Below are 20095 nucleotides of genomic sequence, written 5' to 3'. Positions count from 1 at the left end.
CATACAGTATGGTAAATTGTATCAAAATACAAATCTCTGCTAGTACATTTCAAAATAAATCCATTCCTATTAAATATAAAACAAAATTCAACTAAAATGAATTAAAATATGGAAGAGCTATTAAAGGGTTTCGTTTCAAATAAGTAAAACTGTACAGTACAAGAACCAACTAATATTTTGGATTTATTTTTTTTTTTTGCACATTTAAACCAAGTGCAATAATATTGACATGTGTATTTGAAAAAGTACTAGCAACAAAGTGGGTCATTTACTAATAGTGTACACAAAAACCGTTCGCATGCATTATATCTGCTGCAGGGCATGCATGCAGTAGCGCACACTAACCATTCGTTAATCACCCTCATAGGGTATGATTGTTTTGAAAGAGCAAATATTAACTCTACATACACGGGTGCCAACTTTTAAAAATGATTGGGGGGTGCCTGGTCCCTTCCAGGACACAATTAAGGAACTTCCCCAGTGTTGGGGGTCCTCAGCACCCAAACAGCTGGCTCCAATGTCTGTTCATATTTTGGGTAGTAATAGTTCTATTTGTTAAAACATTCTTACTACCTAATTGAAAGAGTTACAAACACTGATCCAAATTACTAAATGATAGATAAAATTATGAAAAGTGAATTACATATTGCTAAAACAGGCTTACAAATTTCAGCCTGATTAAAACAGTTATTGGTCTTCTATGGCACTTTCCCTGGTCCTTAACAACCATGTATTTTTAATTATAGCTACAGATTATACACTCTCTTTCAATTACACAAGAGGAAAAAAGAAAACCTAAATAGAATTAAAAACAAAAAAGAAACGGTAATGTTTTTAGCTGAAAGGAACACAGGCAGCCTGTGGCAATATGGTTAGAATGTCTGAAACCCTTTAATGACTGAGGTGTCTAGTTCACATTTCATGTTATCTGTAGAACAGCCCTTTAACAGGATCATTACAAATAGCTGGGTCCCATGTTCCCATGCCTTTGCTCAAAAGCTTTCCATAATTACGACGTCACCTTTTCACACGCTTACTTTGGTTACCTAGCTCCATGCTCAAATGTTACCTTTTAGTTTGGCAAGATAATGCAATGCCAAACAAAAAACAATCATCTTACATCATTTACCGCATGCCAGGCAACAAAATCTTAAAAAAACAAACAAACAAAAAAACCCCAACAACTGGCCATTTCTGTTTCAATTAAAACCTGCTTAAAAAAAGTTTTAAGTATGGATCAAATAGCAAGGCATATATTAAATAAAATCATTTGCATAAAATCAGGGATTTATGTTTGCAGAGAAATGCTTTTGGACGGCGTAAATTAAACTACTGTGCACGTGATAAAAAAATAAAATGTGAATCACACTTGTTAGAAAAATATAGTTAGTGGCCAACATAAGAAATCTGGCATAGCTCAACAACAAAAAAAAAAAAAATCAAGTACTGGTATCCTTTAAACAAACGAAAAGCCCAAATTTATATTGCATTCTTCTGTTGGCAGATGATGCATTATATTGTTCTGCTGTGGTATTTTTGTGTTCATTCTTGGCCTTCTATAAACCCAAAAAATCAACATAATCATGTATAATACACTCATATAATGTGCACAGAGGAAAGCCCACATTCTAAATCTGTCATTCACATCTACAGCAGTGGTATCAGAATTGAGCAGTGATACCTGGTGAATAAAAATAAAGGTATAAAGAGCTACAGGACAAGACAGTTCTGCTATCTGTCCATAGGCTACTACTGAGGCTCAATATAAGCTTCCACAAACTTCAGTAATGTATATGAATTATCCAAAAATAAAAAATACTATCTGTTCAAAAACACCACAGGTTTGCTCTTGGAGGAGTGATCTTGTCTGGTAGAAGGTCCAAAAAGACTGCCAAAGTGTCAATTATATGCGCTTCCCAAACATTCTTGAGACAGTGGTTCTTCCCCAGTGACCACATGTTCTGTTACAAAAATGGTTTAGAAATGAAGTAACATGATCAGTAATTCTTTCCATATATGTGTTGATTATGTGTGTGTATATATACATTCTGATTCTTTATGGGTGACATTCCGTGGCTCTTGCTTGCTTTCTCCTCAGTCCACAGTATCATTCATGCCAACATTTCTCTCAAGATGATCAGTTCTACTGTTTTCTGAAAAGTTTTTAGCAGGGACACTGCTTGCCCGTGATCAATATTGATAAAACTGTATCCATTTGCCTAAAGGAAAAGACACAAGCAGTTATCAAATTTGCTACTGCATATAGTTAGCCATGATCATATCACATTGTTTGCTGGAAAAGCATCAACCTCACAACCCTGACTGCTGCTGGGTAAAAACAATACACAACACAACAGAACTACCAGTCTGGATATAGGAGGTAAGGGGAAGAAGAGAAAGGTGGTTGGGACATTAAAAGGTCCTGTGGATAAGCATATAGTACCAGGTGCTAAGACTGATATGGCAGCTTATGCCTTACCCCCAGAGGGAGCTTCTTTTGGCTCCCTTGAAAGAACTCCTCCCCACAGCCTTTTTTTGCAGGTATCCCGTGTGTGAGGGTCATACCTTAGAAGGGACAAGTCTCCACATAGCTGGATTGTTTATTTCTAAAGAGGTTATTTTTCATTTGGATTTGGCACCGGAAAATCTGTTTCCTCCTCAATATATAAACACTTAAGGACATTTGGACAGTGGTTTCACGTAATGAGACAATATTAAAGTAGTGCCTTGGTTATGTTTATTTACTGGAGAACCTATTTCTAAGTTTCAACAGGTGGATACCAAGTTGAATCGGGTTTCCTCTCAAGTACAAGTTATTGAGAATAAAATTTCCTCCTTGCAGGGTACTAGAGTTTCTGCTATTAAAGATTGTCGCAAGATTGAGACTATGGAGAATATTATTAAAAATAGGAACCTTTGTTTCCTAAATTGTCCTGTAACTGATTTCCTTTCAGCAGAAATACTAGCAAGAAACTATTTTAAGGAGGTTCTATATTTACCACATTCTGAAGATATGGTGTTGGTGAAATGTTACTATATAATTCTAAGATGGCAGATGGGGGGGAGGGAAGCGGGGGATGAACAGGCAGTTTTGGGTCAATTGGAAGACTCCACTGATAATATTTCAGCAAGGGCAACCCTTCTGATCACTTTTCTCCATGAAGGAGATAAATCTGCAGTTAAGAGTGTATTTTAGGAAGAAAGCCATGCTTTTCTGCAGGAAACCCATTCACATTTTTTTCAGATGTTTCCCAGAACACCCAAATGTTAAGGAAGGCCTTTGGTACTGAAGAGCCATGTGACAGCAATGGGTGCTACTTTCTTTTCTATGATTTCTCTATAAATGTTGTGTTTCATTTCAGGGGACTTAGTATATATATTTTTTTGACTCCACACATCTTGAAAATTTTTTGCAGGAACATGGTAATCTGTAAATTGTAGTATATTTAGGCGGGGTGAAGTTGTTGAATTCTGAATTATGTGATAAAGTCACCTCCAGGATAGTTGGTTTAAGGCAGTTTCAGTCTGAAATACAAGTCCCAGAAGGCATTGCCGGCAAGGAGCCAGAGGGGGAGATGAAGAACCCGGACTGGACTCCTAGCTGCAATCAGGGAAGACATGGGTGTAAGCTAGGAGGTGGTGTAGATTGGCTGCCACTAGGGGGAAAGAGAGATAGGAAACCCTGTGTGCAGGAGCTCCTCATTAGGCTCATGCTCAACTCAGCTGGTATGGGTGTGTAGAGAAGCTAATGAGTGGAGAATGATTGGTTGTGAAGGCAGAAGCCAGGGACTGATTAGGCAGGTGGGAAGGAGTCTCATGAGTTCAGTTCAGGGAGAGCAGTAGTGGAGAGCAGCAGGAGAGAGAAGCATTTGCAGGCTGAAAACCCTTTTGTTTTTGTTACATTTGTACCCCACACTTTCCCACTCATGGCAGGCTCAATGCGGCTTACATGGGGCAATGGAGGGTTAAGTGACTTGCCCAGAGTCACAAGGAGCTGCCTTGGGCAGGGAGGTCCCTAAAGTACTGAAGCAGGCTGAAATTCCTTGGGTGAGAGGAAGTCCCAAAAGTATTGATTTCACTGTGAAGCTGATGCAGGGGAAAATGCTTGGGTAGAAGGAGTCTCTAAAATATTGAACTCTCCTAAAGGTAAAGAGGATAGAAGGTAGAAACTGATGCTGGGGTGACTGAACTGTGATGATGAACTGAAAGAACTGTTTGTCTTGGGAACTGAATTACTGTTTATTGTGCACTGGATAAAGAGCCCAGACTGGAGCCTGTAAGCCTGTATTGAATCCTGGTATGTGCTATGCTGCTGTTGGAACTGTGTACTAGAAAACTGCATGGAATAAAGTCCTTGAGTTTGAAGTTACTGGTGAATATCTGTTTCTTCATTGTATCGGGAGCCTGTGGTTAGAGGAGATTGTTCTATCCCTGGTTGCAGAAGAGAGGCACCTGGTTACAATAAGTTAAAGAGATGATTCTCTTTTGTATTTAATATTTTGGATTTTCTTCTAATATGCATCCCTTTCTTTTTCTTAATATGGACTGAATATTATAAATAATTGATGTATATACATTTTTAATTCTGGTAAACTGGGATTTGTTCTTTTTTTTCCCTTTTGTGTATTATGGGAAATGCAAATTTTAAAGGCACAATAAAAAGAAAAAAGAATTCTTTGTCATGTCCCAGTATCTACATTCCTTTGATAATTAAAAATAAAAGCATAATATACATTTAAAAATAAATGCATAATATACATAGAAAGACTTATGTGAATGTAATCTGACTGGGATGACAATACAAACATTTTAGAAAAAATAAAATTATTTCATAATGATGCATCACCAAATTACAAAAGATATTCCCTGTGAATTAAAATAACATCTCATGTCTGTGCTCAGATCCAAAAGTAAATTTTGGTGCTTGTGTGAAACCAGGCAGTGGCATAAGCAAAATACTAGTCTACTACTACTAATCATTCCTATAGCACTACTAAATGTATGCAACACTGTACACATTATGCAGGTACTTTCTCTGTCCCGAGAGGGCTCACAATCTAAAGGCTAGGTTTTCTAAGCAGTGCTATGGGCGTGTTAGCGTTTTTGACACGCGTAAATGGTTTATGCACGTTAAACGCTAATGCACCCATAGAAATGTATAGGCACATTAGCGTTTAAGGCGCCTTTAATTTTACAGGCGCATTAAAAATGCTAATGCACCTTAGTAAACATACCCCTAAGTTTTTTTTGTACATGGGGCAATGGAAAGTTGAGTGACTTGCCCAAGGTCACAAGCTGAAGTGGGAATTGTCCAGGTTGCCAGGATCAAAGCCCATTGTACTAACCATTAGGCTACTCCTCCTCTCCCAATGCAAAGGCTGTGGAATGGAATCTGTAGTGAAGAGTGCAATTTAATTTCAAATTTACAGAATTCCGATGCGCAGAAGTGCACATTATGACTGGACAATGTATGGAGACATTTCAGTGATATGGAAAACAATTGATTTTGAGATAAAAAAAAATCTAAAAGCTCAAAATTAAGTGTGTAATGATTAAAAATAAATATTGGAGCCAAAGGAAATCTATCATTAAGTACTGTCTACTGCAAGCATTGTTTGTCAGACCTCAAGTGCAAACTTGAAATTTTTCAAGATTTTGCAATAATAATATGAAGGTGTTTGTCATTAAAATGACCACACACAATACTGTACTTATTATTTTGTGCACTGTAAACTGATAAAATTAGACAAAAGAAAATCTAGCAACCATACTTGCCTGTGTTTCCCAACTAGCCATGAAAGGAAAGGCATGGAATAAGGAAGAGTATGGATATTAATGAACAGAAAAATGTCATGAGATGATTTATATTCACTTGCATTAATTACCTGAACTATTTTATCACCAGGCTGTAACAGTTTAGATGCTGGTCCTTCAGGCTGTACCCTGGTTACAAATATTCCCTGGGGGAGGAAGGGAAAGAAAAAAACCCCAAAAATGTTAACAGACTTTTTCGTACTACTCCCCTTTCCATCACCACTACCTTAACTGGAATCTCATCTACAAGAACGTTGCAAAAATAGCTTCCTTCTTTTAAGTGACCAACGACTAGGCTCAAACTTTACAAGCAGTTACAAATCATCCATACAAAAGTTTACAACTGGGCATCCAAAAGTAGATTTCCACATGCTAAAACATTTTCAGTGACATACTAATCTCCAAGAAAGCAATTCCAAATGTTACACCACCTGATACTAGATACTTAAGGATCAACTAAATCAGCTTTTTATTTAAGTTAATCTTCCTTGGACTATATTGGGCATTTCTTTTGCTTATTTTTGTTTTAGTAAATACTTTAAGGCAAAGGCAAACATGGGCGGAAGAATTTGCCTTGTATGTAAGAAACTGGTTAGGAAGACAAGAGTTTGTATCTTCAGCAATGGAATGGTATGAGGAAATAAGGAATCCAGAGTCTGGGTTGTATATCTAGTGAGAAAGGAGGTTACAAGGTTGACTTGACAAGGATAGCAAAGCTGCAGTTAGACAAGAAGGAACATGTGAAAGAACAGAGTATGAAAAGTCAAAGTGAACAAGAGAATTTGGTGGTCATCAGTCTGAAAAGTCACTGAAAGATCCATGAAAATGGGCACAATGAAGAGAGGTGATGCTGAAGAGACATGAAAGGAAGGGTGAGGGCTTTTCAATTTAGCTCATACCTTTTTCAGTTGTAGCTCAAGGTGAGTTAAATTCTCAGCACTCCAGGGGCAAAAAAAAAAAACAAAAAAAACCTATTGTGCCTGAAAGTTTGTAACTGAGGCAATAAAGGGTTAAGTGACCTACCCAAGATCACAAGAAGAAGAGGGATTTGAACTGGGTTTCCCTGCTTCTTAGTCTACTGTTCTAGTGATTATGCTACTTCTCCATTCTATGAAGGTTTCTACAGAGGGATGTGATCAGAAGCTCAGACTGAAAAGTCTACAACTGGAAAGACTATCACTAAGACACACAAGACTTTTAAGAAAGAAAGAGAATAGAAAACTAGTACACTAGAAATTCTTGGGTCAATGTGACTTATAAGGACAGAGCTGGCTTTAACTGCTCCAGCACTATCTGTGGAGTCAGGGCTGGAACAGAAAATTATCCATAGAATGGTGGTAACCAGCCAATATATAGTCTGTTTTTATTGAAGAAAAGCAATGGGTACTGTCCAAAAATCCAAGGCACCCACTAAAATGATTGCTATAGCAGAATAAACTAATATAAATGTTTATAAGAGGATCAACATAGAAAAAAGTGCCTTACATAAGTATTGCCATATTGGGAAAGACCAAAGGTCCATCCAGCCCAGCATCCTGTTTCTAACCGTGGCCAATCCAGGTCACAAATTACTGGCAAGATCCCCCAAAAAGTACAAAACATTCTATACTACTTATTTCAGAAATAGTGGATTTTCCCAAAGTCCATTTAATAATGGGCTATGGACTTTTTCTTTAGGAAGCTGTCCAAACCTTTTTTAAAGTCTGCTGAGCTAACCGCCTTTACCACATTCTCTGGCAATGAATTCCAGAGTTTAATTACACGTTGAGTGAAGAAACATTTTCTCCGATTAGTTTTAAATTTACTACATTGTAGCTTCATCCCATTCCCCCTAGTCCTACTATTTTTGGAAAGCATAAACAGACGATTCACATCTACCCGTTCAACTCCACTCATTACTTTATAGACCTCTATCACATTATTTTATAGACCTCTATCATATCTCCCCTCAGCCGCCTTTTCTCCAAGCTGAAGAGCCCTAGCTGCTTTAGCTTTTCCTCATAGGGAAGTCGTCCCATCCACTTTATCATTTTTGACGCCCTTCTCTGTACCTTTTCTAATTCCACTATATCTTTTTTGAGATGCGGTGAAAAGAATTGAACACAATATTCGAAGTGTGGTCGCACCATGGAGCGATACAAAGGCTTTATAACATCCTCATTTTTGTTTTCCATTCCTTTCCTAATAATACCTAACATTCTATTTGCTTTCTTAGCCGCAGCTGAGCAGGTTTCAACGTATCATCAACGACGACACCTAGATCCCTTTCTTGGTCTGTGACTCCTAACGTGGAACCTTGCATGATGTAGCTATAATTCGGATTCTTCTTTCCCACATGCATCACTTTGCACTTCCTCACATTAAACGTTATCTGCCATTTAGACGCCCCAGTCTCCCAGTCTCGTAAGGTCCTCTTGTAATTTTTCACAATCCTCCTGCGATTTAACGACTTTGAATAACTGTGTGTCATTAGCAACTTTAATTACCTCACTAGTTACTCCCATCTCTAGGTCATTTATAAATGTTAAAAAGCAGCAGTCCCAGCACAGACCCCTGGTGAACCCCACTAACTACCCTTCTCCATTGAGAATACTGACCATTTAACCCTACTCTGTTTTCTATCTTTTAACCAGTTTTTAATCCACAATAAAACACTACCTCCTATCCCATGACTCTCCAATTTCCTCTGGAGTCTTTCATGAGGTACTTTGTCAAACGTCTTCTGAAAATCCAGATATACAATATCAACCGGTTCACCTTTATCCACATGTTTGTTCACCCCTTCAAATAAATATAGCAGATTGGTGAGGCAAGATTTCCCTTCACTAAATCCATGTTGACTTTGTCTCATTAATCCATGCTTTTGAATATGCTCTGTAATTTTGTTCTTTATAATAGTCTCTACCATTTTGCCCGGCACCCATGTCAGACTCATCGGTCTATAATTTCCCAGATCTCCTATGGAACCTTTAAAAAAAAAAAAAAATCGGCGTTACATTGACTACCTTCCAATCTTCCGGTAGCATGCTCAATTTTAAGGATAAATTACATACTACTAACAATAGCTCCGCAAGTTCATTTTTCAGTTCTATCAGTACTCTGGGATGAATACAATTTGTCTTTCTTTTTTTTTTTTTTTAATTATTTATAATTTCACTTTATACATCTTATCAAAGAGCATACAGAAATAAGATATAATCAAATCATAATCATAGTTCACATTGAGTCAAAAATCTTGTCCCAATTATGAAAACATTAATAAAGTCATCGTCCACTATACAGGAAATCCTTAATGAGAACCAAGTTACAAATATTTATCTATATAAAATTAAACATCAAGGCACTACTGACTCCGGTTACATTCTCAATCTATCATACAGTGTCCATATGAGTATCTAAACCTTCACTACTACATTCTCAACTTCCTTAGAAATCAAAAAATCCTCGAGTTGTTTTGGATCAAAAAATTGGTAACTATGTTGTTGATAAAGGAAACGACAGGTGCAAGGAAATTTAAGGGTGAGTGTTGCACCCAAATTTAAAGTTCTTTGACGAAGCGCCAAAAAGGCCTTACACGTCTATACTGGGTCTCTCTTGCGAGATCTGGAAAAATTCTAACTTTAGAGCCAAAAACCATTGAGTCTAAATGTCTAAAGAATAACTTCAATACCATTTCCCTATCTATCTCAAGTGCAAATGTTACCACTGCTGTTGTCCTTTGGGTAACTATCTCCAAAGAGGATTCTAAAAAGAATGTCAAGTTCAATCCTCCCTCCTTAACTCCAGGGTCGCTTCCAGGTTTAGATGGTGTAAAAGTCTGGAGATAAATCACTCTTGTTATGGGTGGAAGGGTCTCACTTGGCATCTCTAAGACTTCCTTCAGGTATTTTTTAAATATTTCAATCGCTGAAATAATTGGAGACCTGGGGAAATTGATAAGGCGCAAATTAAGTCTTCTCTGTTGGTTTTCAAGATGTTCCATCTTTCGTTTAACAAAAATACTCTCCTTAATTGTGGCTTTATTCAAGTTCTCCAGCTTTTGAATTTTACCCTGAAGCACTTGTGTATCAGACAACTGTCAGGCATTAATCTGCTCCTGGGATAGTAGGGCATCTGATAGAATTTTTTTTTCACCGTACAATTTGTCTTTCATTTCAGGATCATTAAAGTTCTAATCTTTCAGACTTGCCGAGAAAGACACTATGGCAGTTTCATTTTGAGGACTATTGCATAATGGACACTAGTTGATCATCACTGAGAACAGATCTCCCTGAGGCAGATCTTTAAGGCTCACATGATCATGTTTGCGTGTGACACTCACTGATTGTCTCCAATATGGATACTGTTGCACATAAGTACATTTTCTATCACTGAGGCGTTGAAATATTTGATGAAATTTGCACATTTATATATATGAACTTACATATGAGCACTGTTTAAAAATAATGACAATTGCTAACTGGACCTATGATTAAAACTTTAACAAGCCTAAAATGAAAGACAAATAGTCTATGGCTCTTTTTTCCATGATGGTCCTCTTATAATAGTTTATTCTGCTACATCAGTCATTTTAGTGAGTGCTATGGATTTATTAGGCTGTATGCATAGCAGCTAATCAGGGCCGGTCTTAGGCAGAGGCAACCAAGGCGACCGCATAGGGCCCCGCGCCTAAGGGGGCCCCGCGCAGTGCACCTCAACTCTGCCTCGCTTGTGCCTCCGCTCCGACCTCTGCCGCTGCTCGCCTTAGTCGCCTGAGATGATCCCCATTCCTGCAGCTCGGCCGCTCCGCTCCCGCCACCACCGTCGCGGCGCCCACCCCCGGCTTGGGCCCACTGAGCCCGCCGTCAGCTCCCAAGTCCCCGGACCCCGGCAACTAACTGAGCGATGCCAGCAAGCCAGCCCAGGCAGTGATGGCCCGCCCCCGATGGCGACGACAGACAGTTGCAGCGCGACGGCTCACCTCTAGGCTCCAGCTTCCCGCTCAATGTCCCACCTTCTGATGTATTTCCTGTTTCCGGACGCGAGGGCGGGAGTCACTGAGCGGGAAAAGCTGGAGCCTGGTCGGAGGTGGTGGACAGCCATCGTTGCTGATGCCAACAGTTGTGCACTTATGCCAAATCGAAATCGGATTCCATGCAGGCAGGCGATCAGGAGAAGTGTCTCTCTCATCTAACGACGCTTGCGGACGGTGCAAGGGTTGGAAATGTCTGCCTCCCTGAGAGAAATTTGGCCTAACAACATTAGTTGCTGGAGAAGCTGAGCAAGTAAGATCTTCTGGCTTGGAAGAGGCTGTTTCTAACATATCTGGGTTATTTTCACATAGATCTGCAGATATTTCTCCTGATAAAAATTTGGATGGCAATAGCAGATTTAGCTAAAACACTGCTTCCAGTAATTAATGATATGACACCTCGAATTAATCATTTGGAAGCTAGACTGCAATCACAGGAAGAAAAGATTACTAAGCTAAAATCTGAGAATGGAAATCATGAAGTAGCAAAATCTGATATAAAGTAGGTACAATCAGTTCAAACTATTTAGTAACTGATGTGGCTAGTTGCCTCTCTGGTTTGATGGGTTACAGAGTAATAAGAGGAATTTGAAAGTACTGGATCTTTTCTTAATATTTTTCCTTTATTCTCCTTTGTTATGAGAATTGGAACTACTAATTGTAGTGGACTTGAACTGAATAATTTCTCGGGAGGGGAGGTTTCATGATAGCATTGTGCTTATTATTTCAATCAGTTTTTTTGTACAAGTTTAGCTTCATTTGTCTTTATTTGAAATTTCATAAATAAAAAATGTTCTAAAAATGGAATAATCTATCAATGGGGTGGAGCTAGGGTGGGGGTGGAGCTAGGGTGGGCGGGGCTAGGATGGGGCCCCACCAAATTGGTCTGCATAGGGCCCCGCACTTGCTAAGACCAGCTCTGCAGCTAATATCACTACTGTATGGATAGCCACATTAATTATGTATTTTAACACCATGGGTGGCATTTCAAAAAATACAGTGACCCCCCCGGGTCTGAATACTGACTTGTCTATATGTTACTATGTGTATGCTTGGGTACTTCAGATATATTACAATATGCTGTCGTAATGTAAAAAGAAGAGTTTCATATATGAATTACTTACATCATCTCCACGTATAAATGGATTTCCTCTTCCTCCAACGCCTCCTGATATACTAAAGCCAAGCTCTGGATCCTTTTCAATTCTCACACAAATCTGGTGTATTAGAAAGTGAAGATACTTAACCAATCATGAAAGTTTTGCTTCAGAGAAAAATGTAAAAATCACATAGTGACAAAAAGTCACAGACATGCAAATTTTATCAGTTCTTTGCAAAGAAATGGGTTAAGCTATACTGTTAGAAAAAAAGTTGTATTAGTAGAACTAGTTGTTTGCTTTTATTTCTAGATTAGATTTTTTATTTCTGATGTTGTTTCTTTTGTATAATATAAAAAAAAAAAGTATACCACTTATTATAAACAGGCCCGTATTTTAAAACATAGGAGTGATTTTACTAAACTGCAGTAAAATCAGGGATTAACGCAGGTTACTGTGAGACATTCCTGTATACTAAACCCAGATTAATGTAGCATTTTTTAGGGCTTTTTCTGTTGTGTAGGTTGTGTGCTAATGTTCCCATTCTTGTACCTGACCTGCAAAGAATTATCACAGGAGCACTTACCACCTCCTATTTAGAAATCACTAAGTGCTCCTGTGTTAACTCTGATCAGGTTAGCACGCGTGATAATCATAATGGGCTAGCTGGAAACATGGAACCAGCCCCACTCTCTGCCCACGACAAACCCTCTCCAAAACATATTTCTAGAAAAATCGGTTACACGCAGGTTAGCACGTCCAAATAAGCAAAATAGCACAAAATGCTTTAACATGCTCTGTGGTAGCCTTTTAGTGTGTGCTAACTGCACATTAAGAGCTTAACACCATTTAATAAAATGACCACATAGCTTTCCCCAAAACTAAATAGCTGCATATCATCTCTGCAAGATTCTGGTATGGATCAGTAAGGCAGCTCTCTGTGTTGACGTATTCTGTTTTCACACACAACTTAGTTCACCATCGCTCCTTACTTCTGAACTATCCCCATGGAACCTCATAACTAGTGAATGACACGGAACTGGAAGCGTTTACTGACCCGTGGAAATGCTAACAAATCTTATTCCTGCTGTTAAAAAAAAAAAAGCATTTACCACAGATTTTACCATGTGGCTTTCCAGTTCTGCTGCTGCACGGTTTCATCCTCCCGAAGCAAACGATAGACCGTCTCCTTTTATGATCCTATGCCTTCCTTCCACTCCTTGAAGGGCTGCCGCTGCTCCCCACCCTCCAACCTTGACATTACCTCTAAAGAGTACCATCACTGGACTCTTCTGGATACATCGCCTGCCACACAGCTGAAGAACTTGCCTTGGTGTGCCATTTTGTGGGAACAGTAGTGAGATAGTAGTGCATGCAAGTCAGTGGCAACTGTAGAAGATCACACTATACTAGTGTTGTACAACACACTAGTTACAGTGAGCACTGAGCACCCCCAGAGCACAAGGATGAAGCCAGCAGGAACACAAAGTGAGATCAACAGACTACAGGGCAGAAGTTGAAATAAATCCTCCTGCCCAAGTCTCTCTGTGCCATGTGTGTCAACCTTGGGCCTGAGCAGGCCACTCCTAAAGTTGAGCAAGAGAAGAGATCCTCTGCTTCCGTTGATGCCCCTGCCCTCCCTGTCTCTCCTCCAGGGAGTCCATTCCAGGACTCACAACTTACCCCTCCATAAAGTTCCTTTCTTTTAACATAAATACTGCTGACTAGCTCTTAATGATCGTGAAGATGGATATAAGGTGAGATCTGTTTTACCCGCATGGAAAACACAAATGCCAATGTCAATAATTTGAACTTTGCTCTTTCCATTATTGGGGGCAAAGAGGGTATGTGTGTCAGCAAATTGACCGCTTTCAGAACTAGGCTTAAAGGGGCCAGTTTGCTACAGGCTGCTAATAAAAAAATCATCTTTGGTTAAGACAAGGAGGTATTAAGATCTCTTGAGGCTTAAGACCTGAAAAAATGTAAACAGTTGAAATAAAATTGGAAAGTTGGTCTAGAAATAAGTGAAAACAATGCTTATAGGACTGGAGAAGTGGGAGGAAGGAGTAAGAAGTCCATCCTTGATCACTGTATGTGGAAAATAAAAGGAGGTGGATAGGGAAGGATGGAAGCCCAGTGACCATTATTCCATATCACCGATTTTGGACTGGAGTGAATCAGATACAGGCAGGAATGGATGACGTTTCCTGCAGTTTGCCTCTCCAGTTGCACTCCCCCCCCACCTTACTTAACACAACCCAATCTCCTAGCAGCAATGAGTTCTGCACCTGCACTGGATAGAGTCTCATCTTGCGAGACTCAATCTCTCCAGCCAGCAAGTGGAAGTGTGTGTGAGGCTCTGAGACGCAGGTGCACTCGCCCTTTGTATACCTGCAACAGCAACGACAACACAACTTCCATGTGTGAAAGTCAATAACAGAGTGGGGTGTTGGGGGAGAGAGGCCAAGGAAGTCAGTCACCCATCTCAGAGCCTGCCTCTGGGACTGAGGCTCCAATGCAGACCACTGCCCAGTATGAACCACAAAAAGGGAGACAAGGGTTTTGAGAATCGATGTTCATAAAAGCTACAAGTATCCCTGCGCTCTGCCTCATCTTTGGCATGGTCGCAGCCACGAGGGGGGGGGGGGGGGGGGGGGGGGAGGAAGGTGTGAGGCTGACAGGGAAAAGAATTATGGATGGGTCTAGAGAAAGTCAGGTATGAGAGAGAGAGAGAGACGTGGAGGGGGATGGATAAGGGATGTGGGAAAGATTATATATGGATACAGGACTAGAGAGAAAAAAAGCAACTTTTAGTGCCCCAGGTGATAATGGAAGGGGAATGTTCTGGGTAATAGTCAGTGAAGGTGACTAGAATGTAATACTTTATGATGAAGGAAAGCGTTCAATTGTGGTTTCAAAGTAAGTTTTTTTTAATGTTGAAAAGTTTCAGGCATATGAGAGGAATGTAGAAGGCTGTCTATTATACAAAGGTGAAAAGCAGACTGCAGACTGTCATTCAGTCAACCACATGAAAGAGCTCCACCTATGCAAGGGCAGCCCCCTTCTGCAATCTGTTGCTCACACACCTATGTTTGGTGAAGGCAGAAAATTGCTCTCAACCTATACAAGTGTACCCTGAAAAGAAATCAAGCTGTAAAGATTCTTCTAACTACTCACTTTGGTTTTTTTTCCCCCTCCCTGAGGATGTCAAAGAGGCAGCATTCACAACCCCCTTCACCCCCGGGGGGGGGGGGGGGGGGGGGGGGGAGGGAGGGGAGAAGATTCAGCTATTGTGCTGTCACTGCTGTGGTGACACCTGATTATCAGAACCAGGGAGCACAGCAGCTGAAGGAACCCCTTGCTCTTATGGTTGGGCCAGAATGACAGAATGAGTAATTAGGAAGCTGGAAAGTGCAGAATTACCATGTGATGAAATGTGAAATGGCATGTATCCCCTTCTTGTTGGCAGACTTGGACATGTCCACATGGGGAATTTGATGTGGAAAGGCATAGAAATACGTCTTAGCAGGGAGTGTGGAGATATATGTGTGTGTCTGGGGAGATATGTGGCACTGAAGTGGGGGAAGGGGGTGCAGAACAAGACAGGGGAGAAACTGGATTATGGTAAGAGATGAGGAGCGAATATAGTGTGTTACTGTGTTGGCCTTACCAAGATTACATCAAAAGATTAATATCATTTTAGTTTGTTGGTATCAGATGGGGGTTTTGAACATATTGCAGCATCTGATGTTTGGTGACTATAGCAGACTTTTGTCTGATCTGGTTTAAAATAAAATGCTCGCTCTCTCGGAGTCTTTACAGACAGTTGAATTGATTTCATAGATGGGTATGTGGTCTAGTGTTGGTAAGTGCCTGAAGTAACAGAGTTTAAAATATGTAATACCAAGATACAGAAATCCATTTTTAAAAAATTTCAAATATTTTTTATTATGAAAATAGGAACAGTAAGAATACCACCATAATGTTTCAGAACATAGTAATATAACTGTAGCAACAAATACACCGTAAACAGGCCACAGTACATATTAAGTTATTATGAAGTTGTGAAGAAAATCCAGTAGACAATACCAAGAAACATTCAGAGACAGTGTGAGCGAGAAGACTTAAATGTGTATTTAAAGCAGTACGAGGGGACAAAATGAAATCCATTTTTAGGTTTATGTGAAGGCATTATTTGTCAATAAAAGTAGCCAGCAGCCCATCCTCAGCAGTCAACACTCTGTCCCCTTCACTAGTCCAGTGTGTCAAATTTATACCCTAAATGCACAAGAGAAAAACCTCACTTACTGGCCTCCAATTTCACTCTGTGGTATGGGACAGCATTTTCCCTTCCCTCCGTTTTGTCCTGCAATGTCTAACCATCACCTCACCACCTTTACACAGGGAGACAAGGTTTCTCCTCTTTCTTCAGATTTGAGTCAAGTATCTACAATAGTTGCTCTCAATTTGCAAAGGTGAGCAATTAAATTTAAAATCCAAATCCAAAGTTGTGTTACACTGTTGATGAGGCTGTAAAGTATCTATCTACACCCCAATTCAATCCATTGTAGTAATTTGTACTGCAAAGTGTTTTTTTTGTTGTTGTTGTGTGTTTGGAGTAGCCTAATGATTAGTGCTGGCCTGAGAACCTGGGGAGCTAGGTTCTATTCCCACTGCAGCTCCTTGTGACTCTAGACAAGTTACTCAACTTTCCATTTCCCCAGGTACAAAATAAGTACCAGCATATAATATGTAAACTGCTTTGATTGTAACCACAGAAAGGCGGTATATCAAACCCCATCCTCCATTCCTTCACCCCCCCCCCCTTTTTTTTTTTAGTTTGGGTCAATCTCACTGTATTTTTTTTTCTGGGTTATCTCTAGTCATGGATAAAACAACAATACAAACATCACCGTTAGAAAAAGCGAGTCTTATCGAAAATAATGGAGCTAGTGCTATGTGGAAGTCATTTCTTGTTATCGGTGTGGATGGTTAAAGCAGCGGTTTCGCCACGTGTAAGAAGGAGTTGAAGTGGAAGTCACATGATGGTACCAGTGGACTGAAAGCAAATACAAGCAGCTGTGGGCAAAAACATACTCTGACGAGAAACATTGGGGACTTCTTACATAAAGTGCGTCAGAAGGACAACCCCAGAATGATGACCATGCCTGCAACAGTGAAAACAGAAGTTACCATCATGGTCATCTCAATGTGCACCATGGACATCAGGCCTTCTCTACAGTTGCTGAGAAGCTGAAATCAATTGGTGCAAAATATGGCCAGCTTTATGCAGACCAGATACTCCCCTCTATCAGAACAGTTTCTAGACATATTTCAGCTATTGCTGAAAAGGAAGAAGTGCACCCTCTGATGCATTGCAATAGCAAATTAAAATTTGGTGTTACAACCAGGGCTTTTTTGGTGCCGATACATACTGGTATGGCGTACTGACACTTTTTTTTTACCTGCTCCCTGTTGGTGCCACTATGGTGCAGATCCTGTTTCCCTCCCACTGCCTAACATCTGAGAGTCAGCAGTAATCAGACAGTCAGTGGCATTCCTAGGGGGGCTCACACCCGGGGCGGATCGCCGATGCGCCCCCCCCCCCCCCGGAACAGTGCGACGCCCCCCCCCCCCCGGGTGGCATGCCACTGGGGAGGGGGGTGCCGCGCGCCTGCCGGCTCTTCGTTTTCATGCTCCCTCTGCCCCGGAACAGGAAGTAACCTGTTCCGGGGCAAAGGGAGCATGAAAACGAAGAGCCGACAGGCGCGGACCGCCCCCACCCCTTGGTATGCCACTGCAGACAGTACAAGGACCAGCACCAGTGCTAACTTCAGCACTGAGCAGCTTTCAAGCCTATCTGCTCATGGAGGCCCTGTTGGTACCGCCCCTCTGACACATACTGTCTGATTACTGCTGGGGCCGGACTCAGATGCCAGCAACTGGAGGAGGAAGTTTGAGGATAAATACTGGACTTTGGTGGGGGGGTGGAGGGAAAAGAGAAAGGGCAATGTTGGTTGGACCAAGGAAGGTGAGGAAATAGAGAAGAGGAGGGAAGAAAGGAGAAATGCTAGACATGGATGGAGGGGAGGGGAGAGAGGAGAAATGCTGGACATTGCTTTGGAAACCCCCCGTCTGAAACTTTCAACATGGATGGAGGGGAGGGAAGACAGGAGAAATGCCGCACATGGAAAGAGAGAGGAAGTAGACAAGACAGACAGTGGAGGGAACGGGGAGGAACTCCAATTCATGATAGGAGAATGGGAAGGAAAACACAATAAGCAAATACTTGTTTTCTACTTGTGATTTATAAACAGTTGTATAGAATATTGTTCCTTTTTATACTTCAAATAAAAAGATTTAAAAATCATAACTGTTATGATGTTATATTACCCATACAAACCTCGAACTGTTCGAGGTTTGTATGGATCGAGTCAGAGCTTATGGGAATAGGGCAGGGACAAACTTTGTCCCCGTGTCATTCTGTACTCATAACCATCACTTTGCTCTAGAACTCACTTTCCATTGGAAAATTCTTACTGCTTGTTCATTATTTATGCCTTTGAAGAATTTAAATGTCCGCAAATCCTTCCTTTCCCTTTGGGTATTCTTGTTTAGCAGAATTTATGGTTCAGATTCTGGCAGTTTCCCCCCAGGTCAGATGTACTCTGTATACTTTTTAATAATGCAATCTCCACAACTGGATGCAAATGGTTTGCACAGTGGCATTATCACCTTTTTTTTTTCTAAAGGTAACACTGCCAGTGGCCTACCTAGGGAAGTTGACATCCGGGGCTGGTCATTTTTTAACACCCCCTCCAAAATCCAGAACTAGGCATACCGAGAATACAAAACACTCAGGACCTATAAAGCAATTCTAGCATACCATAAGAAGTCATTTCTATGAGTCACACAAGGAAAAGCAAAGCATCTTAAACACTACAGTGAGCACTAGAACATCAATTCACCTTTTGTAAAACGAAACCAGACAGAATAGTACAGATCGTCGATCCTGCACAGTCAATGCCAACTGAAAGCCATGTCTTGTTCACAAACACAGATACACCCTAATCCACTATAGAATAAGTAATCATAAACTTTCTATTTAGACAAAAATTAAACTGAACCCCCAAGATGCCAGACTCTGCATACAATGCAACACCACACCATAGAAACAGAAAATGCCCCCTAGTATTGTGCAAAATATAAAGACAGCAGATGTAAATGTGAAAAAACTAACAAATACCAATCACCACTTTACAAATTAACAAATAGAAATAAAACAAATACAGAAAATAAAATAATACCATTTTATTGGACTAATACATTTAGCTGCCAAAGGCCAAAATCTCCTTCCTCAGGTCAATACAGTATAGTGCTGTTACAGTATCCTATCCTGACCTGAGGAAGGGGGTTTGGTCTCTGAAAGTTAAGTCAAAATGTATTAAAATTAGTCCAATAAAAAGATTACCTTATTTACATGTTCTATTTACAAACATTTATTAACACAGCTACAATACTATATCCTAAAGCAAAAAAATAAAAAAAATATATTTTATTTACAGTTTGTCTCTGGTTTCTGCTTTCCTCATCTTCTTTTCACCGTCTTCCTTCCATCCAGCATGTCTTCGCTCTCTCACTGCAATCCAGTGTCTGCCCTCTCCGCAATCCCTTCCATCCACTGTCTGCCCTTTCTCTCTGCCCCTTCAATCCACCATTTGCCCTCCCTCTCGCTGTCCCTTCTTTTTGGCCCCCAGGTCCAGCCCCATTATCCCACCTGCTCCTAGTTCCAGCCCCAGCCCACATCTCCCACCTGCCCCTTCTTTTCAGCCCCCAGTTTCAGCCCCACTATCCGACCAGTCCCCAGTTTCAGCCCCAGTCCCCAGCCACTTCTCCCTGTCCCTTTTCAGCCCCCAGTCCCCAGTTTCAACCCCAGCACTTTTTTACCACCAGTCCCGAGCTTCAGCCCCAGCCACTTCTCCCTGTCCCCTTTTCAGCCCCCTTATCCCACCTACCCTCCTTTTCAGCCCCCAGTTCCAGTCCCCTTTATCCACATGCCTTGCATTAGGGCCCCCCTTTTCAGCCCCAGACCCATTCTCCCACCTGCCCCAGGATTGGCCCCATTCTCCCACCTGCCCCAGACATGGCCCCATTCTCCCACCTGCCCCCTTCT

The 20095-nt window shown here is 40.8% G+C and overlaps 1 protein-coding gene across 3 annotated transcripts in view; it reads right to left on the bottom strand.

Annotated features, from left to right (window-relative positions):
* Positions 1-207: 207 nt before the first annotated feature.
* Positions 208-20095, bottom strand: part of ERBIN (erbb2 interacting protein) — a 405835-nt gene continuing 385947 nt past the window's right edge. For all 3 annotated transcript variants that reach the window (XM_030193205.1, XM_030193207.1, XM_030193206.1), the window contains 3 exons: positions 11950-12042; positions 5886-5960; positions 208-2219 (listed from right to left, as the gene is read on the bottom strand). In XM_030193205.1, the coding sequence (XP_030049065.1) occupies positions 2112-2219; positions 5886-5960; positions 11950-12042 (276 nt within the window). In that variant the 3' untranslated portion in view covers positions 208-2111. The remainder of the gene's footprint in view (positions 2220-5885; positions 5961-11949; positions 12043-20095) is intronic.

This window comes from Microcaecilia unicolor, chromosome 2 (genome assembly GCF_901765095.1).
Source record: "Microcaecilia unicolor chromosome 2, aMicUni1.1, whole genome shotgun sequence".
NCBI classification, from domain to species: domain Eukaryota; kingdom Metazoa; phylum Chordata; class Amphibia; order Gymnophiona; family Siphonopidae; genus Microcaecilia; species Microcaecilia unicolor.
This window is presented reverse-complemented; position numbering and strand designations above follow the sequence as displayed.